General features: G+C 42.6%; 1 protein-coding gene across 1 annotated transcript in view; it reads left to right on the top strand.

Moving 5' to 3' along the window:
• Nucleotides 1-22060, top strand: part of LOC144694113 (scavenger receptor cysteine-rich type 1 protein M130-like) — a 123967-nt gene that overhangs the window by 47215 nt on the left and 54692 nt on the right. Inside the window, exons 11-13 of the mRNA XM_078564471.1 lie at nucleotides 747-868; nucleotides 13007-13104; nucleotides 19820-19936. Coding sequence (XP_078420597.1) covers nucleotides 747-868; nucleotides 13007-13104; nucleotides 19820-19936 — 337 coding nt within the window. The remainder of the gene's footprint in view (nucleotides 1-746; nucleotides 869-13006; nucleotides 13105-19819; nucleotides 19937-22060) is intronic.

The following is a 22060-nucleotide window of genomic DNA, read 5'->3' as shown; positions in this document are numbered from 1 at the left end:
AGTAGGTAATTTGGCCTATCGAGTCCGCTCTACTTTTCAATGAGATCACCTGCCGAACTTGTTTGCTAGCTTTTTGGAATTCATGGACGAGGGCCTCCAATTCCCTCCGTGCTACAGGTTTCTTCAGTCTTTGTCCATTTAAATAATATTCTGCTCCTCTATTCTTCCTGCCAAAGTGCGTAACCTCACAACTTCCCATATCATGTTCGAGCTGCCATGTTTTTGCCCTCTCAATTAACCTGTCCATATCCCTCTGCAGACACTTTGTGTCTTTCTCACTACTTGCCAGCCCACCTAATTATATGTCATTCGCAAACATGGCGATATTACATTCATTTCCTTCATCCAAATCATCAATATATTTCGCAAATAATTGCGTCCCCAGCACTGATCCCTGTGGCACTCCACTAATTACAGGTTGCAATCCCGAAAATGTCCCCCGTTTGCCAACTCTCGGTCTTCTATAAGGTATTTCATTATTAGCCATGGTAATCATTGAATTTGACACTTTATACCCTGCTGCTTTCGATACCCAATAGGAAACACCTTTGGTCTACTCAAACTACAGCACATTGTACAATAAATCTGAAAGAGTCGGCCGAGTATCTTCAAAATTACTTCCTTTGAAACAATTGGCCTTTTGGGTGTTCGGTGAGAAGTGGCTTCATTAAGTTATAATCATTATACTCTTTTGCTTCTACTTTTACTGGGATTGAAGAGATTAAACTTCACTCTTTGTTTTACAGAGCACAGGGCTGTATGGCCGCAGAATGGACCGAGTCCCTGCCAGGGTAGAGTTGAGGTTTTCTATCATGTGACCTGGGGGACTGTTCGTGCCGATTCATTTGAAATGGACAATGCAGAAGTGGTTTGAAAGTAGCTCAGCTGCGGACCGGCTCGATCTGTGGATCGCGTTGTCACATTTGGAAGGTGTTTTGGACAGATCTGGCTTGATGATGTGAACTGCCGTTTACGCGATTCACTGTTATGGCAATGTCCATCTTCACCATTGGGTGAACATAACTGTGGTCACCGGTAGGATGTTGGACACATTTGTTCAGGTAATAACTACAAATGGAACTCATTTCTCTTCGTATGTTTCATTGATGTTTCAACGTGTCTACCCTCCGTAAACTTGGCCCATCCAAATCTCTGCCCAAAACCTGTCATTCCCTGTCTACACCTCCTTGCCTTCATCATTGGTCATATGACCTAATATCTCGTTAATTGGTCCCCTGTCATACTTAGTTTTATAATGCTCCCGTGCAGACTCTTGCGGCGTTGAACGCACTGTACTGGATGGATTTTTTTTTCAGAACTGAATCCAATGAAAGTATGCAATGAGGGAGGTACGAAGAAAAGAGAATTGGGAACAGCTTTAGAAGAGGTCGGTAACTATTGTTAAGAATATTAATAAAGATCATGGTACATGGCCCCAATTTTGCCTTTGCTCGTCATTTTATATTATTCCTAAGTAGGTATTTGCTATATACCCATTACCTCACTTCTTGGACCATTAGTACCAAACATTTTAAGTGAGATAGTGCGTCCTCCTGACAGTAATATTCGCACCACACATTTGCCAGACAGTGACCATCTCCAACAAGAGAGAATCTAACCACCGCCCCACCTCTCTCGAAGACCCCCCCACCCCCCTTGACTTTCAATAATATTTCCATCGCTGAATCCCCCACTATCATCTAAGAGTTACCATTAGCTAGAAACTCAACTAGACAAGCCATTTAAATACTGTGTTTACAGGAGTAGGTCAGAGCCTAGGGATCCTGCAACGAGATACTTACCACCTGACTCCCAGCAGCCTGCCCCCCATCTACAAGTCACAAGTCAGGAGTGTGTTGGGATACTCTCCACTTGACTGGATGAGTGCAACTCCATCAACACTCAAGAAGCATGACACCATCCAGGACAAAGCAATCCATTTGATTGCCACTTCATTCATAAACGTTCACTTCCTCCACCACAGACACACAGTAGCAGCAGTGTGGACCATCTACTGGATGTACTTCAGTAATTCACCGAGGCTCCTTAGACAGCACTTTTCAAACCCACGACCGCCATCTGGAAGGACATAACAGCAGCAGACAGATGAGAGTACCACTACCTGGGCATTCCCCTCCAACAACTCACCATCCAGACTTGGAAACATATCACCATTCCTTCACTGTCGCCTGGTCAACATCATTGAACCCCCCCCCCCCCCAACAGCACTGTGGGAGTACCTACACCGCATGGACTGCAGAAGATCAAAAATTCAGCTCACCAGCATCTCCTGGAGGGCAATTAGTGATGGACAATAAATGCTGACCTAGTCAGCAATGCCCACATCGCATGATGACAAAAAGGCAGTATAGCTGGTATTCGGCCGACACACGCGAGGAACAGGAGCACCTTCTTCTAATCACAAAAGTTCTTTGCTTTCTATGATTTTCTGATTTTCCCCTGAGTGTTAATGGTTTTGCAATGGGCTGACAATATACCCAGAAAAATGTAGCTGAGCATAAATGATGCTGCGCAGATCGACCTTGTGGGAGAATCAATCAAATCATTGAACTCTCGCTTCCGAAAATCAATGAATCTGGAATCCAGATCGAGCCCTGATTCTCTATAACATGAAAGGGATGATTTATTTCTCCTTAGGGCCTGGAAAATGTTAATTTCCGATGCTTTGCATGGAAAATGAGGAAGGTCCATAATATGATAAAGCCCCTGCTTTGGAATTTCAAGAGCAGCTGAAAGAAGCGCCTGTTCATGTGCCCCATCGAGAATGAGCCGCCTTGAATTCCTCGAAGTAAGACCATGGAGCTTCCAGACATTAATACACCTGATTGGCAAAACGATAACATATTGACAAAAAAAGTTGGCTACGTTGGACGTGCCAGGATCGTGGTTTTGATGTGGACAATGGGACCATCGCGGATCACAGTCATTGATCCCTCCAGAGAAACTCGAGCCCTAAATTGAGGAGAGTCTTCATAGGAATCATTGGTCCTGTTGCTTGTTTCAATCATTGTTCTAGCAGCAAGAGTTCTTCCCTCGCAGGCAAAATATTGAGCAAGATTGCGCCCACAGAGTATTTGAGCGTGTAGCGCTCTTCAGGGAGGGGGGAGTGAGAATTCCAATAACCGATAGTTGTAAGGAAGCAGGAAGAAGAGGTGGAAATGAGAAAGGGAAAATGTACATATAAAGCCCCTGACGCTTGCTCATTCATAATCTCCCGTTCTTGGTACTGCAAGCAACAGAAATAGACAATATTCTACAATTGGATTTCCTCACCCTGTTCATGAAGAGATTGATGTTCAGGCGCTTGGCACAGGCCCAGGTAATTACCTTTAACCTTCATGTATATGCGACATTTCAATCTAAATAACATTTGTATTTTAAGATTATAATACATTTCATTTATAGATTTCCATTCAAACAGTTCACTGAACAAGCTGGAATATTATACGGACAGCGATTTACATGAATGTGACGATATAAATTTGTAAGATAGGTCTGTCTGAGACGCTGCCACACATCGTCTCTTCCTCAGCTTGCGATGCAGAGGGGGATAAAATAAATTCAAATGCTGGTAATCAGGCTAACATGATTTGCAACCACACAACAATCCAACAATAGAATGGTTTTAGTGCGGAGGTATTTCATTAAAATGAACTCCATGCAAAATATATATGTTAATTCTCACTGGTACCTTCCAACCAGAGCATACCGCTACATCTGAGAGTTGTTGCACTCTGTGGCCATAAGCGATCATCAGAACAATTATGACAGACATGTATGTGTGCGTTTAGATGCGAAACCTAGAACATAACTGCCAGATAAGTGACTGCTCCTGAACTAAATAATCGTTACATCGTGGTTCGTGCGGCTAAAATAATTTTCTGCAGGGTTGAGCTCTGGTCATAAACAAGCTGATTGCCGCCAAGTTGTGGTACCGGTTGGTCACTTTGACCCCACCCCTGGATGTTGTTACAAAAATCCAGAGAATGCACATCGACTACTTCTGGAACAATAGGCTGCACTGGATTGCTGCTGAGGTTCTGAGTCTCCCACTTGGGAAGGGCGGTCAGATGCTGGTGTGCCTATGCACCCAGGTGGCGACCTTCCACCTTCAGGCCCTGTAGCGACACTTTTTCGTCGACCCCCCTCCGAGATGGTGTGCCCTGGCGATGTATTTCTTCCACCAGGTGCACCGCCTGAATTATGATGTGCAGCTCCTGTTTATAGACCTGAGGGGCCTTCGTGGCTCCTTGCAGGCGGTGCCCATCTTTTATCAGGACCTGATCAAAGTCTGTAACATGGTTGGCTCACGACATTGCCCTCCACCGTCAGGAATAGCGGCTATCATCAGAGAGCTGCTGCTCAGCAATCCGCAACTTCAGCCTTTTCAGTGGCTGGAGGAGAGGAGAACTGTGGCTGCCGGGGTGACCAGTCTTGGGGTGGTGCTGGGTGGTGGAGGAATGGGCTGGATACTTCTACAGGAGTTGGTGAGTCACATGTCTCTGGGCATCCAGCTCCACAGCTAATGCCATTCAAGACCTCAGGACAGTCATGCTCAGACCCGTTATCATGCTGGGTCACGAGGTGGCACAGGTGCACGGTGGTCTTCCGTCTGAGTGTTCCCCTGTCCAGACGGAACTCCACACTGGCCCCAAGCCCCAAACCCTCCCTCGGAGGACGGTGCCCCGCAGCCTGAGCTGCCTCGCAGAAATGCCCTCTGTGTACTTTATCATGCTACGGAGGAGTTTCCTGTATGGGAGTGCTGCTGCACACCCTCCACTTCCTCGCCCTCACCCGCCGCCCAGACACGCCCTCACGTGCCATGTTGCTGTCCAGTGGTGGAAGCCCCCGTTGGGGTCCCTCTACGGAGGTGTCCTCCCGCTTTCCATCAGGGACCTGGGGTGGAGGGTGTTGCATGCAACAGTTCCAAACAACAGCAGGATGTGTCGATTCATGGACTCCCAAGACACCTGCCCTTTTTGCGGTCTTGTAACGTCCATGAACCACGTGTATGTAGTGTGTTGTAGGCTGCACTCCCTTTTCAGTTCTTTACAGAACCTTTTATTGATGTTTTGTTTGCACTTCAGTCCTATGCTCCTAATTTACGTGACATTAATCTCACGTTTTTCGCGGGTTTTATTGGAATCAACAATAAATGCAATTTTGCTCTCCCAGTCGAACCAATTTCAATCCTCTGCCGACTGAGCGATGGCTGAAGCAAACTAACCATGGCACCGTGGGACAGGAAGCTATTCAAGCGTGGGGAGCGACAAGTGAATGCAGTGATAGTAGGGGTCATTATACTAAGGGGGGTTGACACTGTTCCCTGCTGCAAAGGGCGAGAGCCCAGAAGGCTGTGTTGCCTTTCTGGTGCCAGAATTGGGGATATCTGCTCAGGGCTGGAGAGGAAATTGCAGTGGAAGGGGAAGGATCCAGTTGTCGTGATTGGGTAGGTCCCAATGGCATTAGCAGAACTAAGGAATATGTACTGCATACAGAGTATGAGGAACTAGGTACTAAATTGAAAATCAGTACCTCAAAGGTGATAATCTCTGGGTCATTATCTGAATCACGGGAAATTTGGCGTAGTGCAAACAAGATTAGAGAAATGAATGCATGACTCAAAAACTGGTGTGGGAGAAGTGGTTTCTGGACCTGTATTGGGGAAAATAGGATCTGGCCTTCACCTAAACCGTGCTGGGACTGGTGCTCCTGCAAGCTGCATAACTCGGGAAATAGATCGGGTTTTAAACAGATTATTGGGGCCAATGGATCAAATTTGGGATGATGTCGTAAAGCAAAGAGTAGCGGCCAGACAAAAGGGAAAGGCATCAACATGGGAAACGATTAACATAATGTGACTGGAAGGTATACAGAGAATAAATCTAAGATTAGAACAGCTGGCAGGGCTAAATGTTACAAAAATAATAAAAGTACAAAAATAAAGTCTCTCTATGTGAATGCACGGAGCATTTGAAACAAACCAAGTGAACTGATGGTGCAAATAGAAATTAATAAGTGCAACCTGATAATTATTACGGATACATGACTACAGGCTGACATAGATTGGGCCCTGAGTATTTAAGGATACGTGACTTTTCAGAAGGACAGAAAGCTAGGCAAAGGTGGTGGGGTGCCTCTGCTGATTAATGATTATGTTAGCAGGATACAGAGGAATGACATCAGTTCAGGAAGCCAGGATGCAGACTTGGTGTGGTTTGAGATGAAAAATTATAAAGGCAAGAAGTCACGTTTGGGAGCAGTGTACAGGCCATTTGATTATAACTACATGAAGTAAAAAAGGTCGAAGATTATGGAAGCTTGTCATAAAGGTATGGTCATAATCATCGGGATTTTCATCTATATATAGACTGGAAAAATCAGTTGGGAAAGGATAGTCTAAATGAGAAGTTCATAGAATGCTTTCAGGATAGTTTCGTGGAACAGCATGTTCTAGAACTAGCCAGGGAGCAGGCTAGAATGGATCTGGTATTGGGCAATGAGATAGGATTACTTGATGACTTCATAGTGAAGCCATCCCTATGTAGCAGCAATTATAATATGATTGAATTATACATTCAGTTTGAGGGAGAGAAGAGTGGGTCCGAAAGTAGTATTTTAAACATGAATAAGGACAAATATGTGAAAATGAATGCAGAGGTATATAAAGTGAACTGGCAAATGAGGTTAAGGGATAGCTCAATAAATATGCAATGGTAGACATTTAAAGGGGTGTTTCAGAATACACAGAACAGATGCAATCCATCGAGAAAGATTAATTCCAAGGGGCTGACAAACATTCTGTGGCTGACTAAAAATGTTAGGCAGTATCAAAGTTTTGAAAAAGGCATATAATTGCGCAAAGATTGGTGGCAGGTCAGAAAATTGGACAGAATATAAACAATAACAAAGAGTGAGAAAAGGACACATAACGAAGGAAACATTAGAGTATGAGAGAAAGCTAACTAGAAACGCAAAGACAGAAAGTAGGAGTACTGGGTACTTAAATAATAAAAGAGTTAACGAAGTGAGCATTGGTCTCATAGAAAGTGAGTCTGGGAAATTATAATGGAAAATAAAGAGATGGCAGGTGTACTGGACAGGTATTTTTCATCGGACTTCACTATAGCAGGTACAAGTAACACACCAGAATCACAGAATCACAGAACCACACAGTGCAGAAGAGGCCCTTCGACCCATCGAGTCTGCACCGACAAGTGAGAAACACAGAAGCAGATGTCAATCTGGAATTGGGAAGGGAGGGATGAACTCAGGAAAGTTACAATCACCAGTCCTGTCGTACCTCGCAAATTGTTAGAACGGCAGGCTAACAAGTCCCTGGGTCCTGATGGACATCATCCTAGGATAGTAAAGGAAGAGGCTAATGAGATAGATGATGCGTTAGTTTTAATTTCCCAAAATTACCTGAATTCGGGGAAGGTGCCATTAGAGTGGGAAATAGCAAATGTAACTCCTTTATTTTAAAAGGGAGGGCGACAGAAAGGAGGAAACTAGAAGCGAACTAGCTTATCATCAGTCATTGGAAAATGTTGGAAGCTACTATTAAAGATGTTATGTTGGAACGCTTAGAAAAAATCAAGGCATATAGGCAGAGTCAACATGGTTCTGTGAAAGGCAAGTCTTGTTACATCAACTGTCATGGTGTTTCATCGAGGGGAACTGCATACAAATGTAGGGAGGTTATCTTTCAGCTGTACAGGGCACTGGTGAGGCCAGATCATGAGTATTGTGTATAGTATTGTACTTCACATTTAAAAAAGGATGTACTTATATTCTAAGCAGTTCATGGAAGGTTTGCTGAATCAATGCCAGGAATGCGCGGGTTGCCTTATGAGAAAAGATTTGACAGGCTAGGTAATTATCCACTGGAGTTTAGAAGGGTCAGAGGCAACTTTCAATTTAAACAAATAACCTCTTGAGGCATCTTGCCAGGCTGGATGCAGAGAGAACGTATCTGTTTGTGAGAGAATCTGAAATTTGTTGTGTACATTAGAAATTATACTGAAGTGACAATAAATTATTTTGTCTCAAGAGGGTGGTGAGTCTTTGGAACTCCCTTCCTCAAAATACAGTGTAATCAGAGTCTTTGAATGCTTTCAAATCAGAGGTAGATAGATTCTCGATAAACAAGGCGGTAAACGGTCATCGGGGTAGGCGGGAGATTACAGATCTTACTGAATGGCGAACAGACTCAAAGGGCTGAATGACCTACTCATGTTCCAACCTCGTATGTTTGTATCTTCGTATGTTGAATGGATATTGAGAAGGATTATATGGATTGACAATAAACCAATTGGCAATACTGCAGATTCACAAAGAGTTTCACAGAAAACCGCATTCATTATTTTGGTGGCTACCTTGAGTATTATCAGTTCACGATGTCTGTCTGTTATCCTTTTTAGATTAATTTACTTTTTGCGATGCTGAATTCGGTAGAAAATATGATGACGTTCAATAATTTAAGAAGGAATCGTGAGGGCTACCACCACTTGAGTTATTCACCAAGCGTTTGTTTCACATTCTCCTGTATTTGTCAATTAAGCTTTTACATTATTTGAAGCAGATTGTGTTATTGGAAATCGAAAGTTGCTTCCAATCGAGTTAGTAATCATCAAGTAGAAAACTTTCAGGGGACAATTTGTTGCAGTGCAACAGTAAATAATTTTCTATGCAGTGAATGGCAACTTAGATCATTCTTTAGAGTCAGTTGCCTTATTTAATAGATTTAAATAGGTTTTGGCTTTGTTTTGGTTTTTGTCTTGCACGTTGCCATTTTTACGCCTTCTCCATTTGCTTTGGAAACCTTTAGTCATAAATACCTGGAGGTTTGCTTAAAGACCCTATTGCGTGTCCGTGTCTCGATGAATTTCATTGAGTTACATTTTATTCATGGTGCTTGATAATAATTTACATGAACGTGATGATCCTGATGTTGATTCGCCGACATTGGGACGACCGATATGGTTGTGCCATAATAAATGCAGAGAGTTGTAAAATAGATTTATCAATGAACCGACGAATGGGTTGCTGTCCTAAGTCCTGATCATGCCATGTACATTCCAGATTTCCATTGTAGAGTACTCTGTCAATCTTTCCTCACATATATGCAGAACTTGACACTTTGGCTTGTCAATCAACTAATAAGTCTGAACTTTGCTAAAAGAGGAATTCTTATTAATACTTTAGCCCTCTAATCAATACAATTCGAATGGACCTGAGAGCTTTTCTTAACTCCCAGCGTATCCTGGCAAAAAAAAAGCTTTGAAGAAGGAAAACTCCAATCTGTAAATTAATTTTTTCAATTACAGTTTCAATTGTAAGTGCTGCCTTAAGATGAAAATTTCAATGTCAGTACATGCGCTATATGCTTAATAAATTAGTGATACGTCTTGTTCAAAATTTCCTGAACGTTACTGATTTGAGAAGCAATTGGTACGTAAGTATTTCTTCGTTTACATTGGTATTTGACAGTAATACATCGCCAAGGAGAGGGGGATTTTCAAAAACAAATGTGAGGTAAAAGTTTAAAAATCTCCAGGATAGCAACACAAAATTGTACAAGAAGAAGCTGCGGATTAAACCCTGATACATATTCTCCTTTATCTAGTTACATTATTTTGAATGGAAAGTAAACAATTATATTTGAATTTGAAACATAAACTCTTTCCAAAATTCCACTATCGCCCGTTAAAATTAGGAACAGTTAATCAATGAAAGTAAAGTATTGATAATATTGCTGTTAATATTTACCCCCAGGAAACTTACGAGGATTACGTTTTTTGAGACATGAAAATATAAAACTGTAAATAGTATGGCACAGCCGATGGTAAATGCTGAGCTGTTCAAATCCCAAGGGGAAATTTGAAACAACTGCCACAACTGTTTTGCAATATGTATAAATTTCGAGATGCATGCCTTTAATTCAGTAGTAATAAGACCGAGTCGTATAGGTTTCTTAAAAAATTAAATTAAACCTTTATTAATAGAAGAACTGACTTTAAGTACACACATAGATCTACAAATCAGTGCTATGGTAACTTCTAAATCGCCTGGTTAATCTAACTCCCAGTCACACTTTCGTTAAGGAACAGTGTGATACATAGATTTTAAAAGACCCAGGCAAAGGAACACAATGCTCTGAACAATCCAATTCAAAGTGAGTTTCCTTAACTTCAATTCTTTGTAGACAGCAGCTTGAGCCGTAGATGCTGGAGGTTCTTTACATTTGTTTAAGATCTTAGAATGCCTACCTTTACACACAACTTTCGCTCCATTATACATATTTTCCCTTTGAATGCAAATTCCCATTGTTTAACTATGTCTTTGGACTTCACCTCTCTAATAATAAAATCCAGCAAAGTACCAATTTTACCAGTAATCTTTTGGGAAATATAAACACACTGGTTCTTAACTTGTCTGGGCTAGGTGAAACATTTCACCCCTCCTTTGAAATCAATCTTATCCGGTTATTTAAAGATGCACATTCTCCCTTTGCCCCTATGTTTAGCTACTTAACATTTCAAACCTACCTCATATTCTGTAACATCAAAACCTTCAGACTTGATTCAATTTAATTCAATTAAGTCACACACACACACAAACACATAGACCGATAGAAACAGGCACCACTATTATTCTACTTTACAATAAATTCCAATAACATTGTGAAAATTATTATAACATCCTGGCAGCAAAGTGATACTCTCGTCAGTTTGTGAAAGAAATCACGAGATTTACTTTGAACCAGAACTGCCAGCTATGTGTTCGACGTTAACCAGAATGTCGAATAGCCTCAGTTGTCTATTCAACATGGAACATATTTATTCTTGTATTTGACTTTTATGGCCTCAGGGTTTTCAAAAATGCTTTCCAACCAACCAAGTCATTCTTATTTTGTGTCACTGTTGTTCTGTTGGCAAAGCTGGGAGTCAAGTATGGCACAGCAGGATCCGATAAATAGCAATGAGGCAGATCACCAGACAATCTGCATTTGGTGGAGCTGGTTGATGAACACATGCTGGTAAGATCAATAGGCGAGACCACACTATACCATGGGGAATTTTTCTGTTATTAAATAGTCAGACGTGACTATTTTTGAACGCATTATGCAATAGTCTTCACAACGTACAGATGAAAAAGTACTGCTTAGTGCACGATAGTGTGAGTGAAGTTCATGTGCTAGATTCCTGGGCTGCCTTCACAATCTAAGAATATATGATCCAGCCACAAGCGTAGTAGCTCTGAACCAAACTGGTTCCTGAAAGGGTGCTATAATAGACTTCAGTGCCCCATAGTGGGCGTTCAAAGTCGGAAGCAATTTCATAATCACTATCCAATCATTCGCGTTAGAATGTAAATGTTGAGAGTGGAATTGATGATCTTTGATTGAGGATTTGAATTACTGATTATTTGAACTCTCTTTTTATTACTAATAAATGCTTTTTAACATAATGGGAGGAAAGCAAAAGTAAATTTTTAAAAATGCAAACCATGATTAATAATAATTCAAAGTTACTTTCCCAATTATTTAATGGCTTTGAAGAAGTGTCATACGGTCTCGAAACGATAACTCTGCTTCTCTTTCCACAGATGCTGCCAGACCGGCAGAGTTCTTTGCAGCATTTTCTGTTTTTGTTTTTTTCCGATTTCCAGCATCCGCATAATTTTGTTTTTATTTTTTCAGTCTGATGATTGCTTATTTATTTATGACTTTCGCTCCTTTTTGTTAAGTCAGTTAATCATCTAAAAACACCACGCATGGCAGCGCATCACAGACCTGTGGTGTGCACATCCTTTTCCATGCTGGAAATCTAGAATAATTCTTGTGCACTGGAGAACCACATGTGCAGGAAGTTGCTTCAACTGATGGAGCATGAGCTCAGGGTTCTGCAGCTTCAGCAACAGCTGATGGCACTACCGTGCATCTGCGAGGTTGAGAGTTTCATGGAGAGTAATTTTCTTGAGGTGTCCCACTCCACCAGCGCCACCACCGCACCGCCCCCCCCCCCCCCCCCCCCCACCCCACCCCCTAATCCCCCCAAGGAGAACTTTACAGGTTTCTCTTGAGATTGCGGCCAGGCCGAATTCTACAGCACTACATTTGGCTCAGCTAATCGCGGATGACCGGCCATAAACGTGAATGCAATGAATTGCCCAAAATTAAAACAAAACACTGTGGATGCTGGAAACCTGAAATAAAAGTAGGCTATGCTGGAAACACTCAGTAGGTCTGGCAACAGCTGATCAGAAGTAAACAGAGTTAACGCCTCGAGTAAAATATGACAATTCTTCTGAAGTGGAAGGATGATATGATTGTGTGTTGCTTCCCTGGTGCCTGGTTAAAGAACCTCACTAAATGCCTGCAGATTGCTCAGATTGGGATGGTAATTAGACAGAGGTCGTGATCGATATCAGTACCAATGCCATAGCTAGGAAGAAGCATGTGGCCGTCGAGGCAGATTTTATGAAATTTAGAAATAAACTAGCAAGCAAAGCATCAGAGGCAAAAATATCCGGATTACTAAGTGTCACGTGCTCTACTGCTTATAGAAATGGGAATTTCAAGAAGATAAATGCGTGGCTGGAGGGATGGAGCTAGAGAGAGGACTTGAGCAGGAGGGTCTTTTTCTGCAAGTGATGGAACCTCAACAATGTGAACCTATGGCATTTGATAAGAGATGGAAACGGATTTGGAAAAGAATAAAGCGAAAGCCCTAAACTCTAAACTTTGTGTTGCATTGCTGGTGCTGGATGCGCGTTAAATTAACTGGGCTGGAGTGGAGTCAAACCAGTCTGTAATGGTAATGAAGATGAAAGAGGGGCACAAAGAATTGGGAGAGGAAGAAAGCACTAGTGGAAGGAATAGTAAGGCATTTAGTGTGATCGGAATAGGAGGGAATGCCAGGAGGTCACTGTGCATGCATGTGAATGCATGGAGTGTGCTAATTATGTTGTGGATCTGCAGGTTGAGGTGCGATTGCAATACCGGAGACCTAACTCAAAGAAAGGAAGAACTGTGTACTACGTATTATTTGATACCATGTGTTTGGGAAAGATAGGGGAGTAAGAAAGGAGAAGGAGTGACAATATTGATTAAAGATTGTATTACAATGCTAGAGAAAGGATTTCCGAGAGTGGCCAAAGACATAATCGATTTGGTTCGAGCTAAAAACCAATACAGGTTCCATTGCACGACTATTTTCCATCATCTATTGGAAAAGATATATAGTGAGACATTTGCAAGGAAATTACAGCAGTGGAAAACTAATAGTTTATCTATAATTCGACAATCCAATATGGACTAGAAACAGTGGAAGGACAGGGAAGTGTATTCAGGACAATTTTCTGGATCAAAACATTTCTCTACAACGAGTAAATGAATGATGCGCCTTTGATTTTGGAGAATGAAGTGCGTCGAGAGGATTAAAATTTCAGTTCAAGACCATTTAGCAGACAGTGATCATAATGTCCCATGTTTGAGATTGGCTATGGAAAACTACAAGGAGTAAGCCAGGGTAAAAACTAATTTATTGTAGGAGGGTGAATTTAAATTGCGTGAAAGCAGGTAAAATCTAGCCAATATTTGGCAGGCAGAGCTCTAATGGGAAAATGGCCGGCTATTAAAGAGAAGATGGTTCAGCAACATTGCAGGTACATTCCAACGAGGGGGAAATAAAGGACAACAACTCCAGGGTCCCCTGCTGGACGAAACTGATAGACAGCCATATAAATATGAAAAACGTGTGCCTATATTAGATGTCAGGTTGGTAATTTAAGTGAGCACCAGGCTGAATATGAGATGTTCAGAGCGAAAGTGAAAAAATAAATACGAAAAGCTAGGAAGGAGTATGTGAGGAGATAATGAGCTAACATAAAAGGGAATCTAAATGCCTTCCACGGGCATTTAAATAATAAAAAGTTGGAAAGAGGTTGAGTACAGCAGATTAGGGACCACACCAAGTTTTATGCATGATGGTAGAGGGCATTGCTGAGGTACTAAATGCTACTTTGCATCTGTCTTTCACAAGTGACTCGAAATTGCCAAAGCCATGGGGAATGACAAAGTAGCTGAAGCAATTCGCAATCGATTATGAATTGATGAAGAGATGGTATTAGGCAGGGTGGCTGTGCTTAAAATAGATTAGCCACCAGGGCTTGACGAGATACATTTGAATTTAGTGAGGAAAGTAAGAGTGGAAATTGCACAGAACCTGGCCTTCATTTTTAAATTCAAATTGATTGAGGGGTGGTGCCAAAGATCAGGAGCATTGCAAACAGTACAACCTTGTTCAAAAAGTGCTGCAAGTGTGATCCAGCAAATACAGACCAGTCAGCTTGTCCCAGGTGATAGGGAATATTTTAGGAATGATATCCAAGAGAAAGAAAATCTGCATTTGGCACCCTGCATCGCACAGCCCTGAGTGTCATGAAGAATAGTCACACTCCAAGACATCTATAAACATTTCCTGATACTCACCCTTGCAGAGCACAGACGGTCATTGATCTGTTTCCAGAACTTGATCCATGTGCGGCACAAAATATCAGCCCACTCACCGGGGCAGCCACCTCCGTCCAGGCCTTCTGTTCCTGGTGGAGTAGCCCTTGTCATCCTGTGGCATGAGCATGTCACATTGGGCACTCAGTGCCTAAGTTAGAGCGTGCAGCCACTCGTCACAGAATCTGGAGGCAAAGTGCCCACCGACAATGCGGTCCCGCCTGCTATGACCAGCAGGTGCCGAGGCCCTCACTCCTGCCAAGCATACGATCTTACATTCAATGCCAACAGGTGGGAGACTTGTTGATTTTTTATAATCCTCAGTCAACTATGAAGATTACCATGGTTGGCAGGGATCACCTACAATGTAAAATGTAAAATGAAAACAAAAATTTCTGAAAACACTCAACAGGCTTGGCAAAATTGTGCAGAGAGAAACATAATTAAAGTAGCGAGCCCATATGACTCCTTTTCAGAGTTGATGAGACGTAAAAATGGAATGAGTTGTGCACTGTTGCAGAGAGGTAGTGGGCCAAGTGCAGCAAAATGGAAGGTCAGTCTAGTTTGCGAAAGTTCAGTTTGCATTGAGAAACTGGAGGAACAGCACCTCATCTTCTAATTAGACTCTTTACAGGCTTCGGAAATCAACGCTGAGTTCAGCAACTTCAGACCATGAGCTCTATCCTCCATTTCGATATTTTTACCCAAACCCTGCCCCCCACAAGGCCAGTCTGTGCCATGGTCTCATGCTTTGCTTTCAGGGAGCACTGACCCTTGTTCTGCTTTATGAACATTCTGCTATCTGACCTTTATGCCGTTATTCGCACCTCACAGAATCACGGAATCACAGTGCAGAAGAGGCCCTTTGGCCAATCGAGTCTGCACCGAAACCTGAGAAACATATGACCTACCCACCTAATCCCATTTACCAGCACTTGGTCCATAGCCTTGAATGTTATGACGTGCTGAGTGCACATCCAGGCACTTTTTGAAGGATGTAAGGCAACCCGCCTCCACCACCCTCAAAGGCAGTGCATTCGAGACCGTCACCACCCTCTTGGTGAATCTCCTCTGCACCCTCTCCAGTGCAATCACATCAGTCCTATAATGTGGCGGCCAGAACTGCACTCAGTACTGCAGCTGTGGCCTCACCAAGGCGCTATACAACTCCAACATGGCCTCCCTACTTTTGTAATCTATGCCTCCATTGATAAAGGCAAGTGTCCCATATGCCTTTTACACCACCCCACTAACATCAACTGCACTACCCTCATCTACACACCTGGTCACCTCAAATTTGTTAGGCATGACCTCCCTCTGAAAAAGCCATGTTGACTATCCCTGATCAGACCATGCCTCTCTAAGTGGAGATAGACACCCTCCTTCAGAAATTTCTCCAATAGTTTCCCTACCATTGACGTGAGACTCACTGGCCTGTAGTTCCCTGGCTTATCGCTACAACCCTTCTTAAATAGCGGAACCACATTAGCTGTTCTCCAGTCCTCTGGCACCTCCCTCATGGCTAGAGAGGAATTTAACTTTTGGGTCAGAGCCCCTGCGATCTCCTCCCTTGCGTCCCTATGTAGTCTGGGACACAAATCATCCGGACCTGGAGATTTGTCCACTTTTAAGCCAGTCAACACATCCTTTTCACTCCCTATATCAATTTGCTTTAGATCCTCGCAGTCTCTCTCCCCGAATTCGATGTCTTCATCCTCATTTTCTTGGCTGAAGACGGACTTGAAGTATTCATTCAACACTATAGCGATGTCTTCTGGCTCCACCCATAGATTTCCCCCTTGGTCCCTTATGGGCCCTATCTTTCCCTGGTTATCCTCTTCCCATTGATATACTTAAAGAATATCTTGGGATTTTCCCTTCTTTTACTAGCCAGAGCTTTCTCATATCCCCACTTTGCTCTCCTAATTGCTTTCTTAAGCTCCACCCTGCACTGTCTGTGCGCCACTAATGCCTCTGCTGATTTGCTTCCCTTGTACCTGCTAAAAGCTTGTCTTTTCCTTCTCATCGTAACCTGAATATCTCTGGTCATCCATGGTTGTCTGGGCTTGTTACTCCTTCCTATCGCCCTAGAGGGAACATGTTGAGACTGTATCCTCCTCATTTCCTTTTTGAATACCCCCCACTGTTCCTCTGTAGGTTTCCCCACAAGTAACTGTTCCAAGTCTACCTTGGCCAGATCCTCCCTTATTTTATTAAAATCTACTCTCCCTCAACCGAAAACATTTTTTTGCACCTTGTCAATTTCCTTGTCCATAACAAACTTAACCTGTACCATGTTGTGGTCGCAATCACTAAAATGCTCGCCCACCACCACCTCAGCCGCCTGTCCGGCTCCATTGCCAAGAATTATGTCCAGCAATGCACCGTCCCTTGTTGGACCCTGTACATATTGACCTAAAATGTTCTCCTGTACACATTTCAAGAAATCCACTCCATCCAAGCCATTAACACTATGTCTATCCCTTAGTCTTTAACACTATCATTGCCAATCCCTTTTTCTTGTGCCCAATGCATCTTTATCAAAACCCTCCTAAGCTTCCACCTATCCCTGACCTTGTCCACCTGCTCCACCCCATCTCTTCAAAAGTATACAAACCACTGTATTTCTACCTCCCTTCAGTTTTCCAACTTCCACATTATCTTGCTTTTATTTTAATCAAAGTTTCAATTGACTTCCATGGCCAGACTGATCAATGCACTGATAATCATTATGTATAGTAGCTGCACTCGATTGATCGCCTGATGGGCACTTGTTAATGTCCCCTATCGGGGAGTCCTTCAAAGTGCCGGCTGCTATCTTGTTCTGGTCACGGTCTGCAACCTCAGAGACCGCAAGCCCCGCCCCCCAGCATTCATTGGGCGGATGATGGCCTGTAATCCGCCATGCAGTAACTGCAGTGACGACTTTTGGGTGTGGAACCCGCTGTTAGTGTGCGACCGTATTATTCAGTCCTCAGTGTCAGTGAGCAGGTTATTATTGTGTAAATGCCACTTAATCGCACTGTTGACGACACTTGTTAATGCTTTTCTGATGATCAGGAGTAGGCTGATGGGGCGATGGTTGGCCAGGTCCTATTCATATGAACAGACGAATAAATGAATTAGGAGCAGAGGCAGGCCATTCGGTCCCTCGAGATCCACCAATTAGTACGGTCATGGAGGACCTGGTTGTAGCCTCAACTCCACTTTCCTTCCTACCCCTTGATTCCTTTGACAATCAAGGATCTATCTATCTCTGCCTTAAGCATATTCAATGACTCTGCTTCCACCACTCTCTGGGGAAGAGAGTTCCACAGGCTCTCGAACATATGAGAGTAAGAATTCTCTTCATCTCAATCTTAAACGGAAGACCCCTAAGTTTTAAAAGGTGTCTCCTAGTTCTAGTCTCCAACTCAAGGGGAAAACCCTCTCAGCATCCACCCTGGCAAGAGTCAGCAGGATTTTACATGTTTCAATCAGATCATCTCTCATTCTTCTAACCTCCAATGTATATACATCCAACCTTTGTTCCTGGGAAACACCCTAATTAGGGGAGGCAATAGCGCTGGATTGTCGCTATATTAGTAATCCAGAAAGCTAGGGTAGTGCTCTGGCGACCCAGGTTCAAATCCCGCCACACCAGATGGTGGAATTTGAATTCAATAAAAATAAAAGCTGGAACTAAAATTCTAAGGATGGCCATGAAACTGTTGTCGATTGTTGTAAAAACCCACCTGGCGCCCTGGTGTCCTTCAGGGAAGGAAATCTGCTGCCCTTACCTGGTTTGGCCTACGTGTGAATGCAGACCCAGAGCAATGTGGTTGAGTCTATAATGCCCTCTGAACAAGGGAAAATCGGGATGGGCAATAAATGCTGACCTAGCCAAGGATGCCCACATTCCATGAATGAATTAAAAACATAATTCCAAGAATCAGATGCAGTTCTCTGCACTGCTTCAATTTCAATTAATTATGTCATTTCTTAAATAAGGAGACCAAAACTGTACGCAGTACATTAGATCTAGTCTCAAAAATAACCTGTTCCACTGCAGCGAAACACCCTTACTTATATGTTCTATTGCCCCTTGCATTAAATGTGAACATTCATTCGCCTTCATAATCAATTTCTGCACCTGTGTACCAACACTTTGTGGTTCATGTACCAAGACACCCACACCACTCTGTTCCTCTGACTTCTGCAATTTCTCCCCAATTAAATCATATTTTTATTTTTTAATCTTCCTGTGAAAGTTGGCACGTTCACTTTTTTCCACATTATACTACATTTGCGGAATGTTTGCCCACTCAGTTAATCTATCTATACCCCTGTGCAGACTCCTTATTCCCTCTTAACAACTTGTTTCCATACCTAAATTTGCGTTATCAGGAAATTTAGCAACCAAACATTTGCACCCGTTAATCCAAGTAGATTGCCTTCTAGAAATCTAAGGACACCATATCTGCAACTGTCCTTTTAACCATGTTGTTTCTTCAAAGCACTCTAATAAATTAGCCAAACACGATTTTCCTCTCACAAAGCCATTTTAACGCTGCCTGATTGCATTCAGATTTTCGACGTTGCCCATTCAAACCTCTTTAATAATCGATTTCAGTATTTCCCTTGTGGCTGGTGCTAAACTAATGGGCCTGTGGTTTCCTGTTTTCTGTCACCCTCCGATCTTGAATGGAGCAGCAGCATTCGATGTTTTGCAATGTTATGGAACCTTTCCATATTCTTGAGAATTTTGGAACATTAAAACCAATGCACCTACGATCTCAGCAGCTACTTATTTTAAAACCTTAGAATGAAGCCCATCAAGACCTGGGTACCTGAAAGCTTTCTGTTCTAATAATTTCCTCAGCACTCTTTCCCTGGTGATTGTAAATGTTACATGCTCCTCCCTTCCTTTCACCCCCGGATGTACACTTATTCATGGGATGTTACTCGTATCATCTACAGTGAAGACAGATGCAAAACATCTGTTCAATTCATCTGCCATTGGCTTATTTTCCATTATTAATTCTCCAGACTGAATATGCAGTGGACCATCGTTCACTTTATTTTCTCTTTTCCTTTTTAATTAATGGTAGAAACTGGTATTACTTGTTTTTATATGGAAATCTAACTTTCTCTCGTAATCTAATTTCTTCCTCCTTACTATTATTTTTTAGTCATGCTTCGCTGCTTTTTATATTCTGTTCAGTCTTCTAAACTCGCTCTTATTTTCGCGTAATTGTACGCGTTTTCTTTCAATTTGATACTATTTTTACCTTATTTGCTCAGCTATGGCTGTGATGAACTGTCGTCTCGTCCTGGGTGTAGCCCGCGTGGAGCCTATCGTCTGACGGGGCAGGTTTTGACACCCGGCGACCCTGTATTGGATAAAGCGATTCTGGGAAAGTGAGTGAGTCAGTGAGTTAGCCACGGATGATACATCCTCACCTAGACTCTTTCTCTCCCGCTGCAATGTATATTTTCTGAGTGTTACTAAATATTTCCTTCAATGCCTGCCACTGCTTCGCTACTGATTTATCCCTTAATCTAATTTCCCAGTCCACTTTAGCTCTGTCTTCATACCCTTATGATTGCCCTTTTCTCAGTTAAAAACACTAGCCTTAGACTGATTCTTCTTTCCCACAAACTGAACACGAAATTCAAGCGTGTTGTGATAACTGCTGCCTATGGAACCTTTGCTATGAGATCATTAATTAGTCCTGTCGTGCCAATCTTGAATAGCCTGATCTCTGGTTGGCTCTAGCACGTGGTGCTCGAAGACATTTTCCAGGAAACATCCTATTAACTCATCTTCAAGCTGCCTTTGCCAATCTCATTTTCCATCCATCGTCGACCCCTATATGTTCTCCTATAGCTTAGTTATTGTTAGAGATACCGTTAAGCTCCTCCCACAATTGACTTCCTATATTTACTATTCCCTATCCCTTTCCAAAATGATTCTACATCCCAATCTTTAGAAACAATGTAACCTCTATCTATTGCACTCATGTTATGTTACCCCTCTACATTTTCCTAGCTTCTTGACCTTCCGAAATAACATGGGTCTTTGAATATTCAGATCCCAGTCTTTGTCATTTGCAGCCATGTCTCTGTAATGACTATCAGCACAAGCATCTTTATTTCTGTTTCATCTGTTAATTCATCGGTTTTGCCATGAATACTACGTGCATTCATATAATGAGCCTTTCACTGCCTTAATTAAAATATTTATTTTCAATCTCTGGCTCTATCTGCTGACGCACTACGTTTGTATGCTTTTTTTCCTTTCTGCCACGCTCTGAGTATCAATTCTCTTGCTTTGTTTTATCACTTTTATTTATCACATCGTATAACACTTGACCCCTTGCTTGCACTGTTTAGTTTGAGGACTTTGTCCTGCACTTTTTAAAAACTGATGCACAGTACCAGGTAGATGCCAGTGCTTTTGCTGTGCTGGAACATCTTGATTACTGACGTGGCCAGTACTTGGTAGTATTCCCAGAATGTTTTTTTTTAGCTTTTAGCAGAAATCTTTTACAGTATCCCGTGCCTTTCAGCACTTCTTGACTTAACATGGAGCGAATCGAATAGGCTGAATCCTGGCACCAGTGATGCTGGGGACCTCAGGAGGATGCCGACATGGATCATCCACTGTGCACCTCTGGCTGAAGACTGTAGCTTTTGTAACTTTTGTACTGTTGTGCTGGGCTCCCCATCATTGAGGATGCAGGCAATTGTGAAGCCTTCTCCTCCAGCTAGTTATCTAATTGCCCACCAACAATTACGACTGAATGCGGCAAGACTGCAGAATCATATCTGACCAATAGGGAATGTGGTGTTTAGCTCTGTTTAACACTTGCTGCTACCGTTTAATGGCATGCACTGTAGAATCTCCAGGTTGGCATCTCATTTTAGCTATGCCAGGTGCTGCTTCTGACATGCCCTCCTGCAGTCTTCATTGAACCAGGCTTGACCCATTGGTCTGCTCGTAATGTTAGAATGGAGGATATGCCGGATCATGATGGTACAGATTGTGGCCGGATGCAATGGCCCAGAGCTTCTCATGGATGCCCAGATTTGAGTTCTAGATCTACTCGAAATTTGTGGCATTTGGCACGTTGGTAGCGCCACACAAAATGATGGAGGGTTTCCTCAACATGATGAAGGGACCATGTGTCCACAATGGTGTGCGGTGGTCTTTCCTACCAATGCTGCCGTGAACAAATGTATCTGTGACAGGCAGATTGGTGAGGACGAAGTCAAGCATGCCTTTCCCCCTTGATCCCTTCACCACCTGACACAGTTATGCCCTTCAGGACTGAATTACCGACATCTCCTTTCTGCACTGTGCTCTTATTCCAGCCTAAATAAATTCCAGTCTCTCCTTATTTAGCGCGCTGTCAATTCTTTGAAAGGGACCTTAAGCGCCATTGGTTCTTTCACTATCTTTAGGGCCCTATATACATGGGCTGTTTTGTATAAACAGGAGCATCGTTTGCTAAAAGGAAGAGACAGAATTAAATGTTGTTT

Source organism: Cetorhinus maximus, chromosome 19 (genome assembly GCF_964194155.1).
Source record: "Cetorhinus maximus chromosome 19, sCetMax3.hap1.1, whole genome shotgun sequence".
Taxonomy (NCBI): Eukaryota; Metazoa; Chordata; class Chondrichthyes; order Lamniformes; family Cetorhinidae; genus Cetorhinus; species Cetorhinus maximus.
The sequence above is the reverse complement of the archived record's forward strand: the minus strand, read 5'-3'. Positions and strand labels throughout refer to the sequence as shown.